The sequence below is a fragment of the Corythoichthys intestinalis genome, chromosome 1 (genome assembly GCF_030265065.1).
Source record: "Corythoichthys intestinalis isolate RoL2023-P3 chromosome 1, ASM3026506v1, whole genome shotgun sequence".
NCBI lineage: Eukaryota > Metazoa > Chordata > Actinopteri > Syngnathiformes > Syngnathidae > Corythoichthys > Corythoichthys intestinalis.
In genome coordinates this window covers 58,153,629-58,174,540 of record NC_080395.1, presented here as the reverse complement: position 1 = coordinate 58,174,540, position 20,912 = coordinate 58,153,629, and the positions used below count along the sequence as shown (strand labels likewise).

General features: G+C 39.2%; 1 protein-coding gene across 1 annotated transcript in view; it reads right to left on the bottom strand.

Annotated features, from left to right (window-relative positions):
* luzp2 (leucine zipper protein 2) overlaps positions 1-20,912 on the bottom strand; it is a 227,077-nt gene that overhangs the window by 91,827 nt on the left and 114,338 nt on the right. The window contains exons 2-4 of the mRNA XM_057833100.1: positions 20,423-20,540; positions 8,110-8,180; positions 1,095-1,176 (exon numbers count right to left, since the gene is read on the bottom strand). Of these exons, the coding sequence (XP_057689083.1) occupies positions 1,095-1,176; positions 8,110-8,180; positions 20,423-20,540 (271 nt within the window). The remainder of the gene's footprint in view (positions 1-1,094; positions 1,177-8,109; positions 8,181-20,422; positions 20,541-20,912) is intronic.

Sequence of the window (20,912 nt, the reverse complement as noted above, 5' to 3'; positions counted from 1 at the left end):
TCGCATAGAACGGGACCATTTCAAATCCGATCTGGGTCACTTTCGTATGTGGTCTAAATCCGATCTGGGCCACATTTTTCCAGACTGTCGCGGCGGTCTGTACTGTCCAGTCCCGCAAATCGGATTTAATGCAGCAACTACGTCATCAAATAGCGAGAGAGTCGTTACCGTAGCGATGCACCTGTGCGTTATTAGCGCCTAGCTTGCAGTGAACACGGCTTTTGAGGAAGAGCTGAGCTTGACAACAGTCATAAAAAATAAAAATGGGTTGAGGATAAGCCTGAGAATGCTCAGTTTTCTCTCTGTTCCAAGTGAGCAATATTTCAACATTGCCTCCACGGCCGAGAGTCGGGACATACTGCCCGTATGTGTGTGTGACGTGCACGGACAGTGCGTCCATGCTATCGATCCATATAAACTTTGAATATTTGCCTAAACGGGGATTATTTGTGTCTGTTATTTGTGTCCACCTTTTGAAAAGCAAAATATGATATCCCTGGAATGACGGATGACGTCTGTCATTTGTTTTGATGGTTCTGCGCATACGGGTCTTCTTGCTTAGCGGGTGTCGGACTGCGAATTAGTGCGCATGCGTAATACTTGAACGGTCTCAACGGATAAAGGGAGTCTGAACGGGCACGCCAAAAAAACGGATATGACAAAAAATCGGATTCGTGCATTAAGACCTGTAGTATGAACGTAGCCCACTTGACGCTTTGGAGTTCTGAAATATTTACCTAGCTGGACAGGAAGGATGAAGCTGGAGTAGTCAAGATAAATGCAGAGAGAACAAGAACTCAATACGGTAGAGAAAAGCGCAAGTCGATACAAACTTTTTTGCTGAGAAGCAACCAAGCTAACCAGTGGCCTATTGTGCTCCCCTTGCACAGTCTTATTAATCTTTAGTTGGCGATTGAATGAAGGGGACAGACCATTTTCTCTTGCCATTTTCTAAGAGTGTCAAGTGTTGAGCGAAGGAGCTGACAGAGAGAGCTACTGGCTAATAAGCCTGGATCACCGATGGGCCCATGTGACAGGTGACAGGACAGGTTCGAAACGACCGGATGTTGATGGTCAGGTCGGGTCTGTCTTACTGTGGCTTGCTGCTTCTCGGCTCTGTCGTTTGCCTCATCCAGCTGCTTCTGCAAGGCAGCCTGGAGGGACTTCATCTCGTCTCTGTCAATTGAGAAACAAATGAGAAGCTGTTAGCACATTCGATACATATTCTTAGAGGAGGCAGAAAAAACATTGAATGGTTCTATTCTGGAAAGGTATACTTGACAAAATGTTCCCTCAATCTGTTTATCTATAACATGCAAAATGACGTGCTTCATACATACTAAGTATACTGTATATAGATTTTTGTGTGTGCCAAGACCAAATATGACATGTTTTACATGGAAGTGAGTAACAATTAAAGCTGCAAAGCAGTTGGAAAACATAAATAATATGTACGGACATATTCTGGCTTTAAATTTTGCAAACCAAAGACAAGTGAAATAAATCATCTTTCTGACTTCATCAACATTTGTAGTTTCTTTCCATTTTTTGGGATGAATAATGCAAATATTATGTTTTGCACAAGGCTTAGTAAATGAAAAGATGTTGAACAACTTGAACTGAAGTTGTTCAATTAGTCAGCAAGCTTTCATTAAATTACTGAATTTCCCCGCTGCATTGTCAGAACCTTTGTTTTGCCATCTATTTTCCTAATGGCCTCCAAATCAAGTGCAATATTACATCCAGTCTCTCTTGTGGCCTTTTAGTCCCAAATCATATTAAAGTACTTTTTAAATTAAGGGGCTTTGACAAATGTAAATGGAATAAAGGCCAATTGAGTTCCATGTGGCGTTGATAATAACATAATATGAAGTACTTCATAATACACTAAGGCTAGGTTCATACTACAGGTCTTAATGCACCAATCCGATTCTTTCGTGTTTTTTCGACCCGAGTCAGGCATTAACTTGATAGTCTGAACGGGACAAGTCGCATAGAAGTGGACCATTTTAAATCCGATCTGAGTCACTTTCGTATGTGGTTCAAATCCGATCTGGGCCACATTTTTTCAGAATGTGACTGGCAGTCTGAACTGTCAAGACCCCGAATTGGAATTCATGCAGCAATTAAGTCAGCAAAGAGCAAGAGGCACGGAGGACAGCAGCCATGTAGCCATTGGCGCCTAGCTTGAACTCTGCTTTTAAGCACGAAGCGGGCTTGACCACAGTCATAAAAAAATTAAATGATGAAAAGAATAAGCCTTACAATTTTAGATTTTTATTCTGTGCGCCAAAGAGCAATATTTCATTATTGCACACATGATCGAGTCGGTGAAAACTAACGCACACACATCAAGGCTCGTGTGTGCGTGTATGTGTTCTATCAGTCCATATAAACGTTGAATGTAAGACGAAACGGGGATTATTAATATCTGTTATTTGTGTCCTCTTTTTGGAAATCAAATATGATCACTCTGGAATGACATACAGTGGGCCAAATAAGTATTTAGTCAACCACTAATTCTGCAAGTTCTCCCACTTGAAAATATTAGAGAGGCCTGTAATTGTCAACATGGGTCAACCATGAGAGACAGAATGCGGGAAGAAAAGAAAAAAAACAAAAAAAAAAACAGAAAATCACATCGTTTGATTTTTAAAGAATTTATTTGCAAATCATGCTGGAAAATAAGTATTTGGTCAATACCAAAAGTTCATCTCAATACTTTGTTATATATCCTTTGTTGGCAATAACGGAGGCCAAACGTTTTCTGTAACTCTTCACAAGCTTTTCACACACTGTTGCTGGTATTTTGGCCCATTCCTCCATGCAGATCTCCTCTAGAGCAGTGATGTTTTGGGGCTGTCGTTGGGCAACACAGACTTTCAACTCCCTCCACAGATTTTCTATGGGGTTGAGATCTGGAGACTGGCTAGGCCACTCCAGGACCTTGAAATGCTTCTTACGAAGCCACTCCTTTGTTGCCCTGGCTGTGTGTTTGGGATCATTGCCATGCTGATAGACCCAGCCACGTCTCATCTTCAATGCCCTTGCTGATGGAAGGAGATTTTCACTCAAAATCTCTCGATACATGGCCCCATTCATTCTTTCCTTTACACAGATCAGTCGTCCTGGTCCCTTTGCAGAAAAACAGCCCCAAAGCATGATGTTTCCACCCCCATGCTTCACAGTGGGTATGGTGTTCTTCGGATGCAATTCAGTATTCTTTCTCATCCAAACACGAGAACCTGTGTTTCTACCAAAAAGTTCTATTTTGGTTTCATCTGAACATAACATCCTCTTCTTGATCATCCAAAAGCTATCTAGCGAACCACAGACGGGCCTGGACGTGTACTGGTCTTGGCCATAGGGCCATAGTGGAGTTTGGAGTCTGACTGACTGAGGCGTGGACAGGTGTCTTTTTTACCGATAATGAGTTAAAACAGGTGCCATTAATACATGTAACGAGTGGAGCCTCGTTAGACCTCGTTAGAAGAAGTTAGACCTCTTTGACAGCCAGAAATCTTGCTTGTTTGTAGGTGACCAAATACTTATTTTCCACTCTAATTTGGAAATAAATTCTTTAAAAATCAAACAATGTGATTTTCTGTTTGTTTTCCACTGTCTGTCTCTCATGGTTGAGGTTTACCCATATTGACAATTACAGGCCTTTCTAATCTTTTCAAGTAGGAGAACTTTCACAATTGGTGGTTGACTAAATACTTATTTGCCCCACTGTACAGCTAGCATGTGTAATTTGTTTTGATGCTTTAGCGCATAGGGGTCTTTTTGCTGAGCGCATCTCGGACTGCGAATTAGTGCGCGTGCGTAATACTTGAACGGTCTCAATGGACAAAGGCAGTCTGAATGGGCACGTCAAAAAAACGGAAATGACAAAAAATCGGATTTGTGCATTAAGACATGTAGTATGAACCTAGCCTTAGTAATACAGCATATACTCTATTCATGCTACAGTGGTACCTCTACATACAAAGTTAATTTGTACCAGGACCTTGTTCGTAAGTCGAAATGGTCATATGTCGAGCAGGATTTTCCCATAAGAATACATTATAATTCTATAATTTCGTTCCACAGCCCATAAACCTACACCAAATCTTTAATAAATACTGCTGCTACTATTGCAAATAGCAATTACAAAGAGCAAAACTAATAAATTATGAATAAAAATCAGAATAATAATAATATAATAATAGTAATAATAATAATAATCATAATAATACCTGTAATAATGTAACGAATTGAGTTCTAATGTGGCGGACTTTTTTTGCTGTACCTGAACGCACCGCTGGGCTGACGTGACGGTGAGCAAGAGAGCGCGGTTCTGTTTTACTTTGTTTGGATGTTGGCGTCAGTGCTGCACAAGTTGATGCAATAAATGTTTAGAAACCTGACGAAGTTGGCGATTTCTTTGGCGATGTTACCACAATTAGAATTGTCACCCTAACTTATAAAGACTGGCGAACGGAGGAGGACCGCCGGCTGAGATCGACATTGTACGGCCCGATTGTCGACCCAGTTCATGGATGCACACACCATTCTTATATTTTGCTATCATTTACATCTTCATTTCAATGGTAAGCATCACCTTTTCTTTTTTTCTCCACTTGCACTAACCTTTCTGGGTCCAGTGTTGATTTCTCTCACAAGAAAATCAGCCGTGCGTCCGTTTTCCGACAAAACAAAGAAATTACGGCGCTGTCAAAAATCGTCGTATTTGGAGCATGTCGTCGAATGTAGAAACAAATGGCGAGTCAAATTTTACGTCGGATCTCGAAAAGATAGTGTGTCGAAGTGATCGTATGTCGAGGTACCACTGTATTTGCAATATGTTTTCAACATAAATGTTAATGGCTGTAAATATACAACATTTGGGTGTTTGCTGGCAATTTGATTGTGATTCTCAAATAATATAACACAAATGTATTTTAATTATGAATGTGAGAATAGTGTAAAATCAGAGGAAAAATATTTTTTTCTAAGGCACAAGCCTTTACATGACAGTATGTAGTCAGTCAGTGGTGGATTTAAGCGGCTGTGTCTTTGAAGGCAAAAAATGACTTTCATTGTTTGTGTTGAAAGAATCTCTTTGCTTAACAAGCAGCACATACTATTACATGCCAGTGGTCTTATGTTTTGGCATTGGCAAAATCCTTGAAAACAATTTCCTTTTCAGCGACCAGCCACCCACGACTGCTCTGGCATTTCATTTTTAGTCTCATCTCCCGTGTCCCTTGCCTGAAAACACTTTTACAAACAAAATAAAAGAATAAAAAAATGTCTACATCGACTGCAAAGGGCACTGTGAATGTGAGGCTCACGCAGAGCCACAAAGTGAAGATGATGTAAGAGGTCAAATAGGTTTATGAAAGGCTAATTCACCTTTTTCTCTCTCTTTTGTGATGGTATAAATTGAAAAGCAACCCCTTAGAGTAATACTGTGTATCAGTATAATATTGCAGGGTGGAGTAGTGGAAGACTTGACAAAAACAGGCAACTTTTGATTAATCACGTTGTCTATTATCATGACGAAATCAGCTAATGATTACACTTAGCACAAGTGTAACACCACAGACAGATTAATACCTCTAGCTCTAAAAATTGTAGTTCAGTGCTCGATAAGCAACACTGAGCTACAGTGTATCACAAAAGTGAGTACACCCCTCGCATTTCTGCAGATATTTAACTACCGTAATTTCCCGAATATAACGCACATTTTTTTCCCTAAAATCAACTTGTAAAATCATGGGTGCGCATTATACACGGGTACATGGATGGAGACAGAAATATATATATATATATACTGTGAATATATATATATATATAAAAAATATATATATATATATATAAAGACAGATTTTTTAAAATTGACATGGCCATGTTGTGTTGAAGAAAATGTATGCGGCGATCCGTTGCCGACCATTACGGTACATGACGTCACCATTTTGTTTCGGTAATATGTGTTTCGGTAATACCACTCTGATTGGTCGAATGATTTCGTCTTTGTTAAATTCTGCTTTTTTCACTCTTCATAAAGCACACAATTTAGTTTCTTGAACTCCTTTGAGTCAACGTTTATTGCAACTCGGCGACTCGGACCATAACAAACGTAACAACACAGACTTCCTATGTTGGTCAACTATATCTGTCCCTCAGGAAACTCAAACCCAAATAGCAATAGTTCCTCTTGTTAGTCTACAGCGATGCGAGCTTTCGGTTTTCCGACTTCTAGCCTCACTTTTATTTTACCGTATCTATCCATGGAAGAAACATCTATTCATCATGATGAAACGAGCAAGTTATACAGCAGCCTTTAAAATAAAAGCCACATCTGTTTTGTTTTCTCCTGGATTCTGTCTGGTAAGTTGGAGAAGTTGTCAAATCATATTATTACCGTACATATTGTCAGTTTATGGTAATGTTTTGAACTACCAATGTGCTATGCTTGTGCTGTGTTTCACCAGTCAGTAAAATGACATTTCTGTATCTGTACACGAGCTCTGTTTTCTTGTATTCTTCTATTTATTGGTGCTAAAATTAGTGTGAGCGTTATACACGGGTACAATAATTTTCCCTAGATTTTACAAGTAAATTTGGGGTGCGCGTTGTACACGGTTGCACCTTATATTCAGGAAATTACGGTATACCTTTTCATGGGACAACACTGACAAAATAACACTTTGACACAATGAAAAATAGTATGTGTGCAGCTTATATAATAGAGTTAATTTATTTTCCCCTCAAAATAAGTCAAAATATAGCCATAATATCTTAACCCCTGGCAACAAAAGTGAGTATAACGCATGGGAACTATGTACATCCCTAAATGTCCAAATTCAGTACTGCTTGTCATTTTCCCTCCAAAATGTCATGTGACTCGTTACAGGAGTGCTGTCAGCATTGCTGCAGAGATTGAAGAGGTGGGGGGTCAGCATGTTAGTGCTCAGACCATACAACGTCCTTCATATCAAATTGGTGTGCATGGCTGTCACCCCAGGAGGAAGCCTCTTCTGAAGACGCGACACAAGAAAGCCCGCAAACAGTTTCCTGATGACATGTCAACAAAGCACATGGATTATTGAAACCATGTCCTATGGTCTGATGAGACGAAGATTAAATTGTTTGCATCCGATGGTCTCAAGCATGTGTAGTGGCGACCAGGTGAGGAGTACAAAGATAAGTTGGTCATGCCTACAGTCAAGCATGGTGGTGGGAAGGACCCCCGCCACCTCTTCAATCTCTGCAGCAATGCTGACAGCACTCCTATAATGAGTCACATGACATTTTGGAGGGAAAATGACAAGCAGTACTCAATTTGGACATTTAGGGATGTACGTAGTTCCCATGCGGTGTACTCACTTTTGTTGCCAGGGGTTTAGATTTTAATTGTTATATGTTGAGTTATTTTGAGGGGAAAATAAATGAACTTTATTATATAAGCTGCACACAGACTACTTTTCATTGTGTCAAAGTGTCATTTTGTAAGTGTTGTCTCAGGAAAAGATATATTTTAAATATCTGCAGAAATGCGAGGGGTGTACTCACTTTTGTGATACACTGTAAGGTGCTGCTCTATGATTCTCAGCTTCATCACGTGAGAGCTGCCATGTGTTGGCGATAGGCTATTGATTGGCTATCAAGATACTCAATGTAGGAGGCTGGGCTTTAATCAGTCTGACATTTCAGAGAGCAAGGAGGCCACAGATGACTCCTAATCATTAACAGTCTCATTACACACAACATTAATCAGACAATCCTAACTGGTGGAGCACTTTGGGTAAACAGTTTTCCAGCTCACTTGCAACAAGATATATTGCCAACCCAGGAAGATTTTTGTTTGAGCGTCTCTTACTTCACTTGTGTTTTTGGATTCTGAATAGTGCACTTGGATTATGGTGTGTATGAACTCCCAAGAAAAACGCTTGTTAAATGATTGATGTGTCCGGTTGTGAAGGGATTATTGAATTATTTCACAATGCTGGACGATAAAATTTTATTTTAATATTTAATCTGTTACATACATTTTCAATTTTAATATTTGAACAAGGAGTGCTTGCGACTTCAAGCACCAAGTATTTGCTGAGATGCCTTTACCTCTGTTTGTGGCTGAGCTCCAAAATCCTTTGCACGTCCTTCTTGGCGACTGAGTCATCGTTTTTCAATGACTAAAAGAGAGAAAGACAGAAAGAGATTTTTGCATATTACACAATGACCCCTACGTGACTGTAAGGGCAAACAAACATGCCTCACCCATCCCACTGAAGGGACAATGCTTTATTTAGAAAACATAGTTCAAAGCAAAATGTGTCAGTAATAGAAGATAATCCTTGAAGACTTAGTCGCAGCAAAACCAGATGAAGCTTCAAATAATTGGGAAGAAAACCATCAACATGTAATTATGCAGCAGATGTTTAAATGTTGATGCCCTAGAAAAAAAATTGCCTCCAACGATCTGGCTTGGTTCTCTGGAAGAATCCTAACAAGGGGTAGAAGGAGAAATACGGATGTATTCATTTATATTTTTTACTGGTGCCGAAGCAGCTGCTTGATTGGTAATTCTGGATTGGTCCCTGATTGCTTGACAGTCCCTTAAAGGTACTTGTGTTTTCTATAAATTGGGCTGAAATTTACCAACTAATAAAACGATGTGTGCTCCAAAATGACATAGCTTCTTTCAAAACATGCTTGAAGGTAAAATCTGTGGCAATCACATTTCCATACAACCCATTTCTCCTAGTCATAGGGGGGATGTTTCTCCCTTCTTCCCACTCCCCAACGGCCCCTCATTCACATTTATGTTCAAGAATAAGGCAGGCACTGTTGACAAATAAATATTAAATCAGTCAAAGCCCTTTTGAGTTATGCAATGGAAGTGGAAATGTGTTTTGACTTACAGTGGAACCTCTGCAGCCTTTGTTGTACAATTTAGAATCCGACCCACATTTCCAGAAAATTATGCCTCTCACAAATCTTTTGAGTTTGAACCACCATCATTGAACATGCCACATGAGATTATACTAAACTTGACTGATGTTAAACCAGCAGATATCGTTTGTTTTTCTACAGTGCTTGTCCTCAATAGGATTGCTTGTGAACGGTAGCCTACCATAATTGATTTTGGATTAAAGGCTGAATAAACTGGTGGTCTATTAACCACCGATTACATTTAGACAATCATGCAGAGTAAATAACAATTTGGTATTTTGTAAAGATGCACTTTACTTGATGTTCTTTACATTATATTTCATGACATTGGATGCAGTTTTACCAGGTTGCATGACAATTTGCATTTAGAGTGCCCAGAATGTCATTTTCTAAGCCATTTTAGGTGGTCCTTTTTTGGCTCCTTTGCAAAAATCTTGTATCTAATGAATATGCAGCTGATTGGAGCTAATTTGCATACTCTTTGCTCTGATTGGCCATGCGTGGAGAAGGTGTGTCGGTCAGAAGCCCGTGGGCATTGGCAATGATGACTTACACATCGCAGAGACGCAGACTACAATCTTCTGGAAAATGACAACAAACGTCGCTATTTTGAAATTATACAAAAATATATAGAATTTATATTCACTAACTTTACAATCTTGGCTTCAACGGGGCTCTGTGTACACGTGCGAACAGAGAAATGTATATCAGTCAGGAGGCACGCTTCACGATGACTTCCTGGTTACAAATTCTTTATTTCTACTTCAATTAAACATTCACTCACTTGACACAAGCACATGTGTCAGTGTCTCCTGTGTCTGACGCCAGTATGTGGAATTCATCGTCGTCTTGCAAGTGTCAGGAGACAACGCACAGGAGATAGGGGAGTTAAAGCCAATCAGATGAGGATGGTGGTTTTTGGTGGCGAACAAGGCAGCGGAAGTGCCTCTTGGCCTGCTATTGTGAAATATTTGGTTAAAAAGCATAATTTATATGATAGTGAATAATTGTTTACTTTAAAATCAGCTAAAATAAATTGTTAATCCATAAAACACTGCCATTTACATTATTTACATTGACAGTGAAAAGTACAAGCTACAATTATTCTGAACATTATTTTCTGACAACAGTTAAGTTATTCAAGTGAAGTCTTCCTCAGAATCTCTTTAAGCATGCTTTGTCAGATCTTACTAGTCGTTCCCAAAGCTGGCGAGACGGCGAGGAGCTTTGAGGAGGAAAAACCGTTGAGCAAGAAGCATATGAGGATGCAGACTTTTGGCAGTGAACAAGACGGCACAGGTGCCTCTCGGCCGGTTAAATGGCGGACAGCGTTGCAGAATTGAAGTGAAGGGAAAAAAGGGACAGCAAGGGACTGGTCATGCGACGAAGGTATTGCACTGAACCACAGCAATTGCAAATGTATAGAATAAAATAATCTATTATTTATATAACGTATGCAGTAGCAACCTCCAGACGGGTCAGTGCTCAATGCTCCTGATAATGGTATGCGCTCAAGATGAATCAAGAGGGCGGGTACTTGCAAAAATGTGTGAAGTAGGACTTTACACAATTTCAAATCCTGGCTTCTGCATGAGGATTTACCTTCCAAATTTGAATGCAATGAAATAATTACACTTCACAAAAACACACTTCAACCACACTTCCATTTCAACCTATCTTATGAATGAGAGAGTTGGAAATATTCAAAACTGTGAGCAGAGTGCCTCTTTAAAAGTGTATAATTTCAGAAGAAGGAATACAAGGGGGAAAACCTACACAAGCATGGGAGAACATGTCCAGGTCACACAGAAGACCAGTAACCAGAAGTCCTTGGCTACTCTGCCAGAGCTCCAACGTGCCACTGTGGATAGAAGAGAACCTCCAAGAATGACAACCCAGCATTTCCCCTACATAGACAATATTGTGGCGCCCCGCAACACCGAAATAAAAGCTGCCACACCTCTCAAATGAGATGTTTTTTTGTTTTGTTTTGTTTGTTTGTTTTAAGTCCGTTTCACACTAGCCTAGTATGAAGGGCTCAGCGGCAACCTCTTCATTGTGTATTGTAATGTCTAATTACGCACTGCCCCCTTAAGAAACAATCGGACTGGGGAGCTGATACGTAGGAGGGAAACGAGTAGGAAGAATGGGAAAACGGGCAAGATAGTGGTCGCATGTCACGGCACCCACTGTTATTTTGTTAGTTTTACTTTATTATTGTTGCCACAATAAAGTGGGAAGCCAATACAGACTCCAGTCCTTGTGGCAGCATTACAGCAGTTTGGACCGCCGCCGCGATAACATCAACAATGCATCCAATAGCAGAGGGGCAGGAGTACTTAGGGTCTGTGCTATCAGGCTGTTTCGGCAGACGGATATAAACTTTGATATATGTGCTCCACCCCCCAGGTTTCGTGAGGTCTGGGACTCTCGAAAAATTACTCTCATACCTCTCTTAACTAAGTTAATGATACCTCGATGTGCGTTTGTGTGGAAATGTAGTTCCCGTACAACAACAAAAATGTAACTTTCTCACCGAAACTGGTAAAACTCTTTACACACGTATTAGAATTTCCCCCTCCTCCATGAAATGGGTCCGTTACAGTATGACTATTAGGGTTGTTCCGATCATGTTTTTTTGCTCCCGATCCGATCCCGATCGTTTTAGTTTGAGTATCTGCCGATCCCGATATTTTCCGATCCGATTGCTTTTTTTTGCTTCTGATTCAATTCCAATCATTCCCGATAATTTTTCCCGATCATATACATTTTGGCAATGCATTAAGAAAAAAATGAATAAAACTCGGACAAATATATACATTCAACATACAATACATAAGTACTGTATTTGTTTATTATGACAGTAAATCCTCAAGATGGCATTTACATTATTAACATTCTTTCTGTGAGAAGGATCCACGGATAGAAAGACTTGTGACTTTGTATATTGTGACTAAATATTGCCATCTAGTGTATTTGTTGAGCTTTCAGTAAATGATACTGCAGCCATGCCCAAATGCATGATGGGAAGTGGAACCATGACTGTGCGTAGTGCTACCAATTGATATATCTTCTTTGCGTTGGGAAATAACATAAGGTGTTAAGATAAAGATCAATTGCTACCTTGCTTCCCGACATTGTTTCCCTTGATATTTCTAATCGTAGGGAGAGGGATTGTAAGGCTTTAGCCAATTAAAAAAAGGCTGCCAAATTTCACTCTACTCATTTTACGCTGCCTTTTATCTCTCTATATAGGTAAAACGCCCCATTACAGATTGAGCGCGACAATGCGTGAGTGGGTCGTGCAGCGCATGCATTAATTGCGTTAAATATTTTAACGTGATACATTTTTTAAAAAATTAATTAACGCCATTATTGGGATAAATTTGATAACCCTACCTTAAGCCTAAACCAAAGACTATGGATGAGTGTAACATATTATGTTTGTAACGTTAAATACAATTAGAAAACAATTTAATAAAAAAAAAAATATATATATATATATATATATATATATATATATATTAAAAAAAGGCATGGCCGATATTTTTTGGGCGATTCCGATATTTTGAAAATGACGTGATCAGACCCGATCGATCGGGACATCTCTAATGACTATTATTGTTGTGGTAATGTAGTACATATTAGGGCCAAATAAAATGAACAATAAGCACCACTATGGGGGTCTGGAACCCGCGGCTCTTGAGCCGCGTGCGGCTCTTTAGCGCTGTCCTAGTGGCTCCCTGGAGCTTTTTCAAAGATTTTTGAAAATGGAAAAAGATGGGAGAGGGAAATATATTTCTTGTTTTATTTTGGTTTCCTTAGGAGGACAAACATGACACAAACTTTCTTTCAATTCATTAATATTGTAATGAAGAACAGAGAAGTCACGAGTTGTGTCATTCTCTATAGGATCCTCTGCAGGGAAAATAAACATTTAATATTGAAGGATAATCATGTATTTGTTGCCAACTTAGTCATTTTGATAGTAGGCTAATATAGCTAATATTGATACATACAGCCCGTGTTGCTTTCATTATAAGGCTTATACAAGGCTTTTAATTTTTTGTCGCTACAGACATACTTTATCAGTTTGTTTTTTTCTGTCAAATATGGCTCTTTCAACATTTTGAGTTGCAGACCCCTGGGTTAAGAGATTAAGTCATACTATTGCTACGAGAAAAAAAGTCGTATTACCACGTAGGGTAACGTAGCTGTAATCAGCTACGCATTTTACGTAAATGTACCATAGCTGAAAGCTACGACATTAGCCTGGCTAATGAAATATTTCAAATACAGTGTATCACAAAAGTGAGTACACCCCTCGCATTTCTGCAGATATTGAAGTATAACTTCATGGGACAACACTGACAAAATGACACTTTGACACAATAATAAGTAGTTTGTGTGCAGCTTAAATAATACAGTTAATTTATTTTCCCCTCAAAATACACAAAATATAGCTATTAATAACTAAACCCCTGGCAACAAAAGTGAGTGCACCCTTTAGAAACTATGTACATCCCTAAATTTCCAAATTGAGTACTGCTTGTCATTTTCCCTCCAAAATGTCATGTGACTCGTTAGAGGAGTGCTGTCAGCATTGCTGCAGAGATTGAAGAGGTGGGGGGTCAGCCTGTTAGTGCTCAGACCATACGCCACACTCTAAATCAAATTGGTGTGCATGACTGTCACCTCAGGAGGAAGCCTCTTTTGAAGACGGTACACAAGAAAGCCCGCAAACAGTTTGCTGAAGACATGTGAACAAAGCACATGAATTACTGGAACCATGTCCTATGGTCTGATGAGACGGGCGGGCTTTCTTGTCTCAAAGTCTTATTTTCGCTTTTCGAAGCGAAAAATCACACAAAACTACACAGGATCATGTCACACGGCAAAGTGGTTGTCGATTGTCTTCGCCGATCGGCAACCCGCCCGGCGGCGAGCAAGTTACAGCTCGTCGTTCCCCTGCTGTGGGTAGAAGAGCTCGTTTGCAGGGAAGCAGCTGGAGAATGACCGCCGAACAAACCGGCCGACGTCGGAGGAGCGCCTAGCTGCCACAAGGTCAACACGAATATGGTCTAAATAATGCTTAACTACACGGCAAAGACGTAAACCGTGAGAGAGCAGCGTGCAGTTATTGTGTGAAGCTAACAAGGCAGGATGTGTCTGATGAGAACTTTTCTACATGTCCTTCTATGATCAAACGTAAGTAAATATTCCTTTGTTTAAAGACAGTTTGTAGTGTTTACTTTGTAATTACTGTTTTTGCGGCCATTTTAACACATTTTCTGATTGGGTGGAAAATCAATAGAACACCGAGCACACAAAGAGGGAAATAAGCCGAGTATAGCGCTCTCCCAGCGGGCACGCGAAGGATCGAGGGGGGGTTGTGCGACAAGCCGAGTGGCAAGTAGCATTGTGAGCCACAAAATGCAAGCCAAGTCGGTATTAAAACGTGTGCCATGATCCCAGTATTTGACATTATACAAAACACGATGTTTACTCACTTCCTCTTAAGTCCAATGGTCCCACAGTTGTCACACACTTGTTTTTGCCGATCTCGTGATGAACGGGAACTTTTTGAAACCCAAAAAGGCTCAAACGCCTCTCCCTGATGCAGCTACAAAACCCTGCAGCCGTTTGGCTGGCGTGATGCAAAAAATAAACGAATCAATCTGCAAAATCAGCTGAATCTGCTGTCCATCTGCATGCTATAAAGCAGTGCTGAATTGTGAGATGCTGACCCGGGTGACGTCACATTCGCATTCGTCCTCAACTCGAGACTGGAGCCGGAAGTCACACATTTTCATGGCGCGGAATCCAAAAATTGAATAAATAAAACCATCGCTTCCACACACATCCAAGCGGTGTATTTCTTTCAGGAGCATAAAATACCGCGTCGAATATAAAATAAACATGCTTTTTGGTGTCATACGCACTTTAAAATGTAAGTATGAATTTACGACATTAACACTAATAAAAAGAAAACAAATATTTATTTTTTTCTTCTCTTCTGTTGATGGCCCACATTGCATAGTTATACAAACAGTCAGTTTCGGCAAAGCACCTGCACGATCCTGACATGTCCACACATAGACAACCACTAAAGCGTGTAATACACGCAGTACAATGTCAGCTACAACCTCGGGGTAGTTGTGTGTGCTGTGCAAGCACGATGCAAGCAGGGCTGTATGAACTACAAGGTTTATCTGTTGTCCTGCTGCTAAAGACCAGACACTAATTTGACAGTTAACAATGAATGAATAATGGGGTGATTAGGTACTTAAAAAAAACAGTCAAGGACATTGTCTTGCAAAAACCAAACTGAAAAGTATCTTCACAAATTAAGACGGACAAAGGATAATTGATACCTTGTGTTTGGTTACTTCACAGCAGTTTATTTCACTAACTCGCCTGGGATAAAAACTGTTTGGGAAAGGGCAAATTTACATCTGTCACATCTTTTGTGGGTCACTCAACAAGTAAAAGATTCAACGATAAAGTGCTTTTCAGACATAGCCAGTGTATCTTAACCATTTTCCCAAACCCTTTGTCAGCTTGTGTAGCATCTCTGGTTGATGTCGTAAAACCAAACAATTAAGGCATTTCAGTGTTTACGAAGGGGGAAAAAAATGACAGCAAAATGCTGTGTGCTTGTCAAAGGTTCGAAAATGTTATCATTCACCAACCTTTTTATAAAAAAATGAAAAATAAATTTTGTTACAAGCGACAGTTTGTATTTATGTTTTTAATCTTATTCTTTAAGATTACACTTGAAATAAAATTGCGTACAGTTCATTTGCTGCTTCAACCAATGTTGTTGTTTGCACAGTGACTGTGAGAGTTAGTTCATTGGAACCTGAAAGGTCAGAGTTCAGCAAATCTCTGCAAACCGTTTTGTAATCTCTATATTTCAATCACCATCAGATGACCAGACAGCTCCTACAGACATTGCGCCTTGCCTTCCGGTAGGGGGCCTGGCCAGGCAGAGCGTCGTGCAGCTTGCACTGCTATAAAATCAAACACACGCTGCGTTCAAACATCGGATTTAGGTGGAAACGGACAAAGGTTTTACTGCATACATGCAGGCAGGAGTGTCTCAAAAATGATTTGGTCGAGGATTCAAGGTAATTATTATGTAAAATAGCACCATGCATGCACTTTGAAATGTGAAAAAAAAATGAATGGCAAAAATTAGCGTAACTTTTGCTTGAAATATTTACGTAAAATAAATGATAACAGCCTGTTTTTTAAATTTATTTATTTATTTTTTATTTTAACCAAGAACCTAGACTGTTTTACGTTTATATCTATAGATATTTTTGAATTTACGCATTTATTTACAAGAACTTAAATTCAATTAAAAAAGCTATTTTGTGACAGTTGCCACGTTGAATTACACAATAGTGTAACTTTAGCTTGAACTATTTACGTAAAATGAACGATAACTGCCCGTTTTTTTCCTTTTAACCAAGAATCTAGACTGTTTTATGTTCATATTTATGAAAAAATCAGGGACGTACACATTTGTATACAAGAATTTTTTAACTTAAAAAGCTCTTTGTTTTGTGATGGCTGCAGTGTTGTATCCATAAACAATAGCATAACTTTACATTCAAATGATCAGGTAATATTCAGCCAACTGCCCTATTTTGGCCCCAAAAAAATAGTAATTTGGACATTTCTGCATCCATACAATTTTTTTTTTTTTTTGCATTCTACGTGTTTTATTTTATGTAACATTTCAATCTAAAACAATGAGGGCCAGATAGCCTGCAAGACATGCTGAGGCAACAGTAACAACAGAATTAAACCTAAATACTGTAAGTTGTGATTGTATACAGTAAAATGCTAATTTTGCTTTTGTTGAGAAATATTAAGATGATTCCGCTTGCCTTTCTCAATTATTAAGTTTCCGATGTGAAAATTGAATGATTTATTAGCTGTTGAAAACTTGCACTTCAAAAAAAAAAAAAAAGAAAAAAAAAAGCTATTATACATGAATCGCTATTATATATAAGTCGCTATTTCGGGCAAAAACTTATTTGTTAAATATTGCTACTGATTCTGAAAATATAGGTGATTATCTCTTATCCCTTTTAAGTTTTGTTATAGTTATATAAAAAAAAATTAATCAGGATTTTATTAGGGAACAACTTTAAATTTATTGATGTCGCTGCTCATGGAGACTCATATATGCCTGAGGAAGGTGCCTGTTTTGGTTTTAGGTCGCTAGCAGCTTTGATTTTGAAAATATTTAATTTTCTTTTTTTTTTAAATAGGCCCCCCGACGGATCGACCTCGAGCCCCGCGTCCCGTCAACTGATAGTGAAGTCTATGTTCAATCAGTAATATTAGGGGTGAAAAGGGCTCAATCAGATTTTGTTTTTAATTGGTAAATGTGATCACACAAAGGGAGCAGGGGACAGCGGATATCATTGTCAAAAATAAATCACCTCAGTTAAGAAAAGCTTAATTGCTGAGTATTGGCCTTACATTTGAGCGCAAGTCATCTAATCAGTAGCTCTTTCAAGTTTTCTTCTTCCCAATGCTTGGATTGTCTTCTAAGCAGCAATGGTGTTTTGTGTTTATGTGGATTAGATTTTTTCCCCCCAAAATATATATTTTTTCCTCAAACACAATCTCTGCCATGTCCATCAAGTTGGCACAGGGCCCAGGATGAACTGAAAGTAGTTGCCTGCAGTGGAAAGACATCCAATTTTGCTCAGGGGGAAAATGATAGCCACATATAAATAGGACATCACACGCACGTACACGCACACGCTATCTGGGCATGAATAATTTCTTTGATAGCTGATTTTCTTAGATTTCCCCAAAACACAGTGAAATCCATCAGTCACACAGGACATTTTAAGGGAGGCAGTGAAATGACATCTGTTTTTAAAGTCTAATCTTATTTTTATTCTTTCTTGTGTTTTCAATAAAAGGGGATCATGTGTATTAAGGAAATCTTCCTTGATTCCTGTATATTTTGGGGGGGAAATACTGTATATCAATCTATGAAGACTGTTTTATAATTGTATTATCTTTGTTTTGTTCCTGAGGCCCTCCGTGCAAGAGATATATTTTTGTAGAAAAAAAATACAGCTCTAAACTAAATATTTGGGTGATTTGGCTTTATGTACATGACAGACTAAAATATAACTGAAAACCAGAATTGAAAATGCTGGAAATTACGGTAAAAAGCCTAATAGGAAGCCAATGTCTTTGTGGCAAAATTACTGTCTTGCAGTTGTAAATATTGTTCATATCCTGCTTACACTGACAATGCTCTTTAATGGATTTTTGTTTTAAAAAGCAAACATAGTGCTCTGAACATTGTAGTCATGAATTCAGTGTGGTTGATTGAGCTAGTGTTTGACACGACCACTTTCAATGGACCTGCCACTCCGAAGAGGAAGGACCAGCCTTTCATGATAAGAACAAACATTTGTATTGAATGCCACTGCAACTAAACTAGAAGCACATGAGGTTTTGTGAAAGGAATTAGATACATTATAAACCTCGTACAAAAATAGCTGATATAATTTCCCAAATAGACATTAAAGTGCGTACGACAGGAGAACAAAAGCCTTAAATAGGATTATTATTTGAATTAGAATCATATTTTGAGACGATTTGACTATATACAACAATTTAGCAAAGTGCGGATGGCGAGAAATTAGTCTTTTAATCTGCCGGTTAACCACGCCTACCATTATAGGGCTCTAGGGTCCCCAACAGGTGGATGACGTCAGCGGAGTCACGATTTCATCTGATTTAGTATGCAGCCCGTTGAGGGGGAATTATTCACAACGAGGAAAACACTACGGAGACAGCCACAAAATGTCATTGTTTCAGTCGCTCTACTCCAATATTTTTACAGGATATTCTTTTTATCCAAGTATTTTTCCCCAATAGCTACATAAATGGCTTAAGAAGGACCAGTCAAACCGTTGAGGAGGAATTATTCAGAACGAGAAAAATGTGACGAAGAGAGCCGCAAAATGTCATTGTTTCAGTCTCTCCAATATTTTTACAGGATATTCTTTTTATCAAAGTATTTTTCCCCATTAGCTAAATAAATGGCATGGTCATGACAAATAACAGTCTTGTGCTAAATGGAATATGAAATAATAAAAATGCATTTATTCAGAACGACATGGCAAAATTACTCCATAATGGTCAAAACTGTCGACTTCACCTTTACTGTCGCACCTCCCGAACGATATTTTATGCCACCTAAATCGGGCTTATGTCATTTCCCTTCCCTGGCTTCGGAGAATGTTAACAAACCGAGAGGCCTGACAGCTTGCCGACATGCTAACCCGAACCGAGTGATGTTTCAAAGTCTTCAAATCGGAAAATCACACATAACTAGCCTGGATCATTTCACATGACAACTGGGTTGTTGATTGTCTTCCCCGATTGCCAACCAGCCCGGCGGAGAGCAATTTACAGCTCGTTCCCCTGCTACTACGGACAGGAGAGCTCGCCGGGGAAGCAGCTGGACAATGACCGCTGAACAAACTGGCCGACGTTGGAGGAGCTTGTAGCTGCCAAATGGTCAACAAGAATATGGCAAAATAATGCTTTACTACACGGCGAAGTCGTAAACAGCGAGAGTGGAGGAGGGCGGCTGCAGTTGTTGTGCAGCTAACGTGCAATTAATGTGTATGAGGAGAGCTTTTTACATCAAACGTTTATCAAACGTAAGTAGTCCTTTATTTAAAGAAATTGTGTAGTGTTTACTTTGTAATCACTGTATTCGCGGCTATTTTTAACACATTTTTAACATGTAAGCAACCTACATATTAAAATGATCTTAGTATCTGACATAATACAAAACACAATGTTTACCCACTTCCTCGTGAGTCCCACGGTCCCACAGTAGTAGGGCTTGTTTTGGCCAATATCCACAGGTGAATAGGGGACCTTTTGAAACCCCAAAAAGGCGCACACGCCTTTCCCTCATACAGCAACATTTTTCTGCAGCTGTTTGGCTGGTGTGATGCGGAAAATAAACGTATTAATCCGCAAAATCAGCTGAACCCTTAGTCCTTTTCATACAACAGTACGGCTGTATAGTGAAGAGGACTCCTTCCTCCGTACATGTCACAGCGCCTTCTTTCTCAACTCGAGACTGTTGCCGGAAGTCACTCGTTTTCATGGCGCGTTATTTTAAAAAACTAAATAAATATAGCGATCGGTTCCACACACATCCAAGCGGTCCATTTCATTCAAGAGCATAAAATACCGCGTGTATTATGAAATACACATGCTTTTTCATGTCACAGGCACTTTAAGAGTTAAGTTTTTAGGCGTTGTTTAAAATGTTTCGGTCCAATTATTTGCAAACCATAATTCAGACTGTTAGTATGTAGTCCAAGAACTTAGTGCAAGCCTAGAAAACAGCCATCAATTACTTTCCCACAACAATTCAGAGTCGACAAAGCTTATAAATTATTAAATATCCTACCTGAATGTTGCCTTTTATGCTGTCCAGCTCCTTGGATGTCTTGGAGAGTTGGTGCAAGATGCTGCTTCTTTCGGTGAAGACTTCCTTTAGCTTCTTTTCCAGCCCATCATAGCCTTGTCTTTTAGAAAGACAAAAAATATGTTACTCTTATGTTACTACCGCAGACTAACAGTCAGTCTTTACTGTCACCTATAGCAGAAAATTAAGCACCTATATCAGAGACACAGTGTAAAGCAACAGGGAAATGACAAGGATGTGGGTGAATTGTCACATCCTCTTTGTAAAACTAACTGCACAGCCAGCTACTGAAAAATACTGCAGTTTTTTTTTTCATTGATTTATTTTGTATTTAACCTTCACAAAAAGTTACAAACACAAGTCCACAACATATTTGCATGGCTATGAGCTACAACAAAAACTGCTATGTCCACAGAGATAGGAGGGAGTTATTGTTTTGCAAGTCACAAGTAAGTCTCAAGTCTTTGCCCTC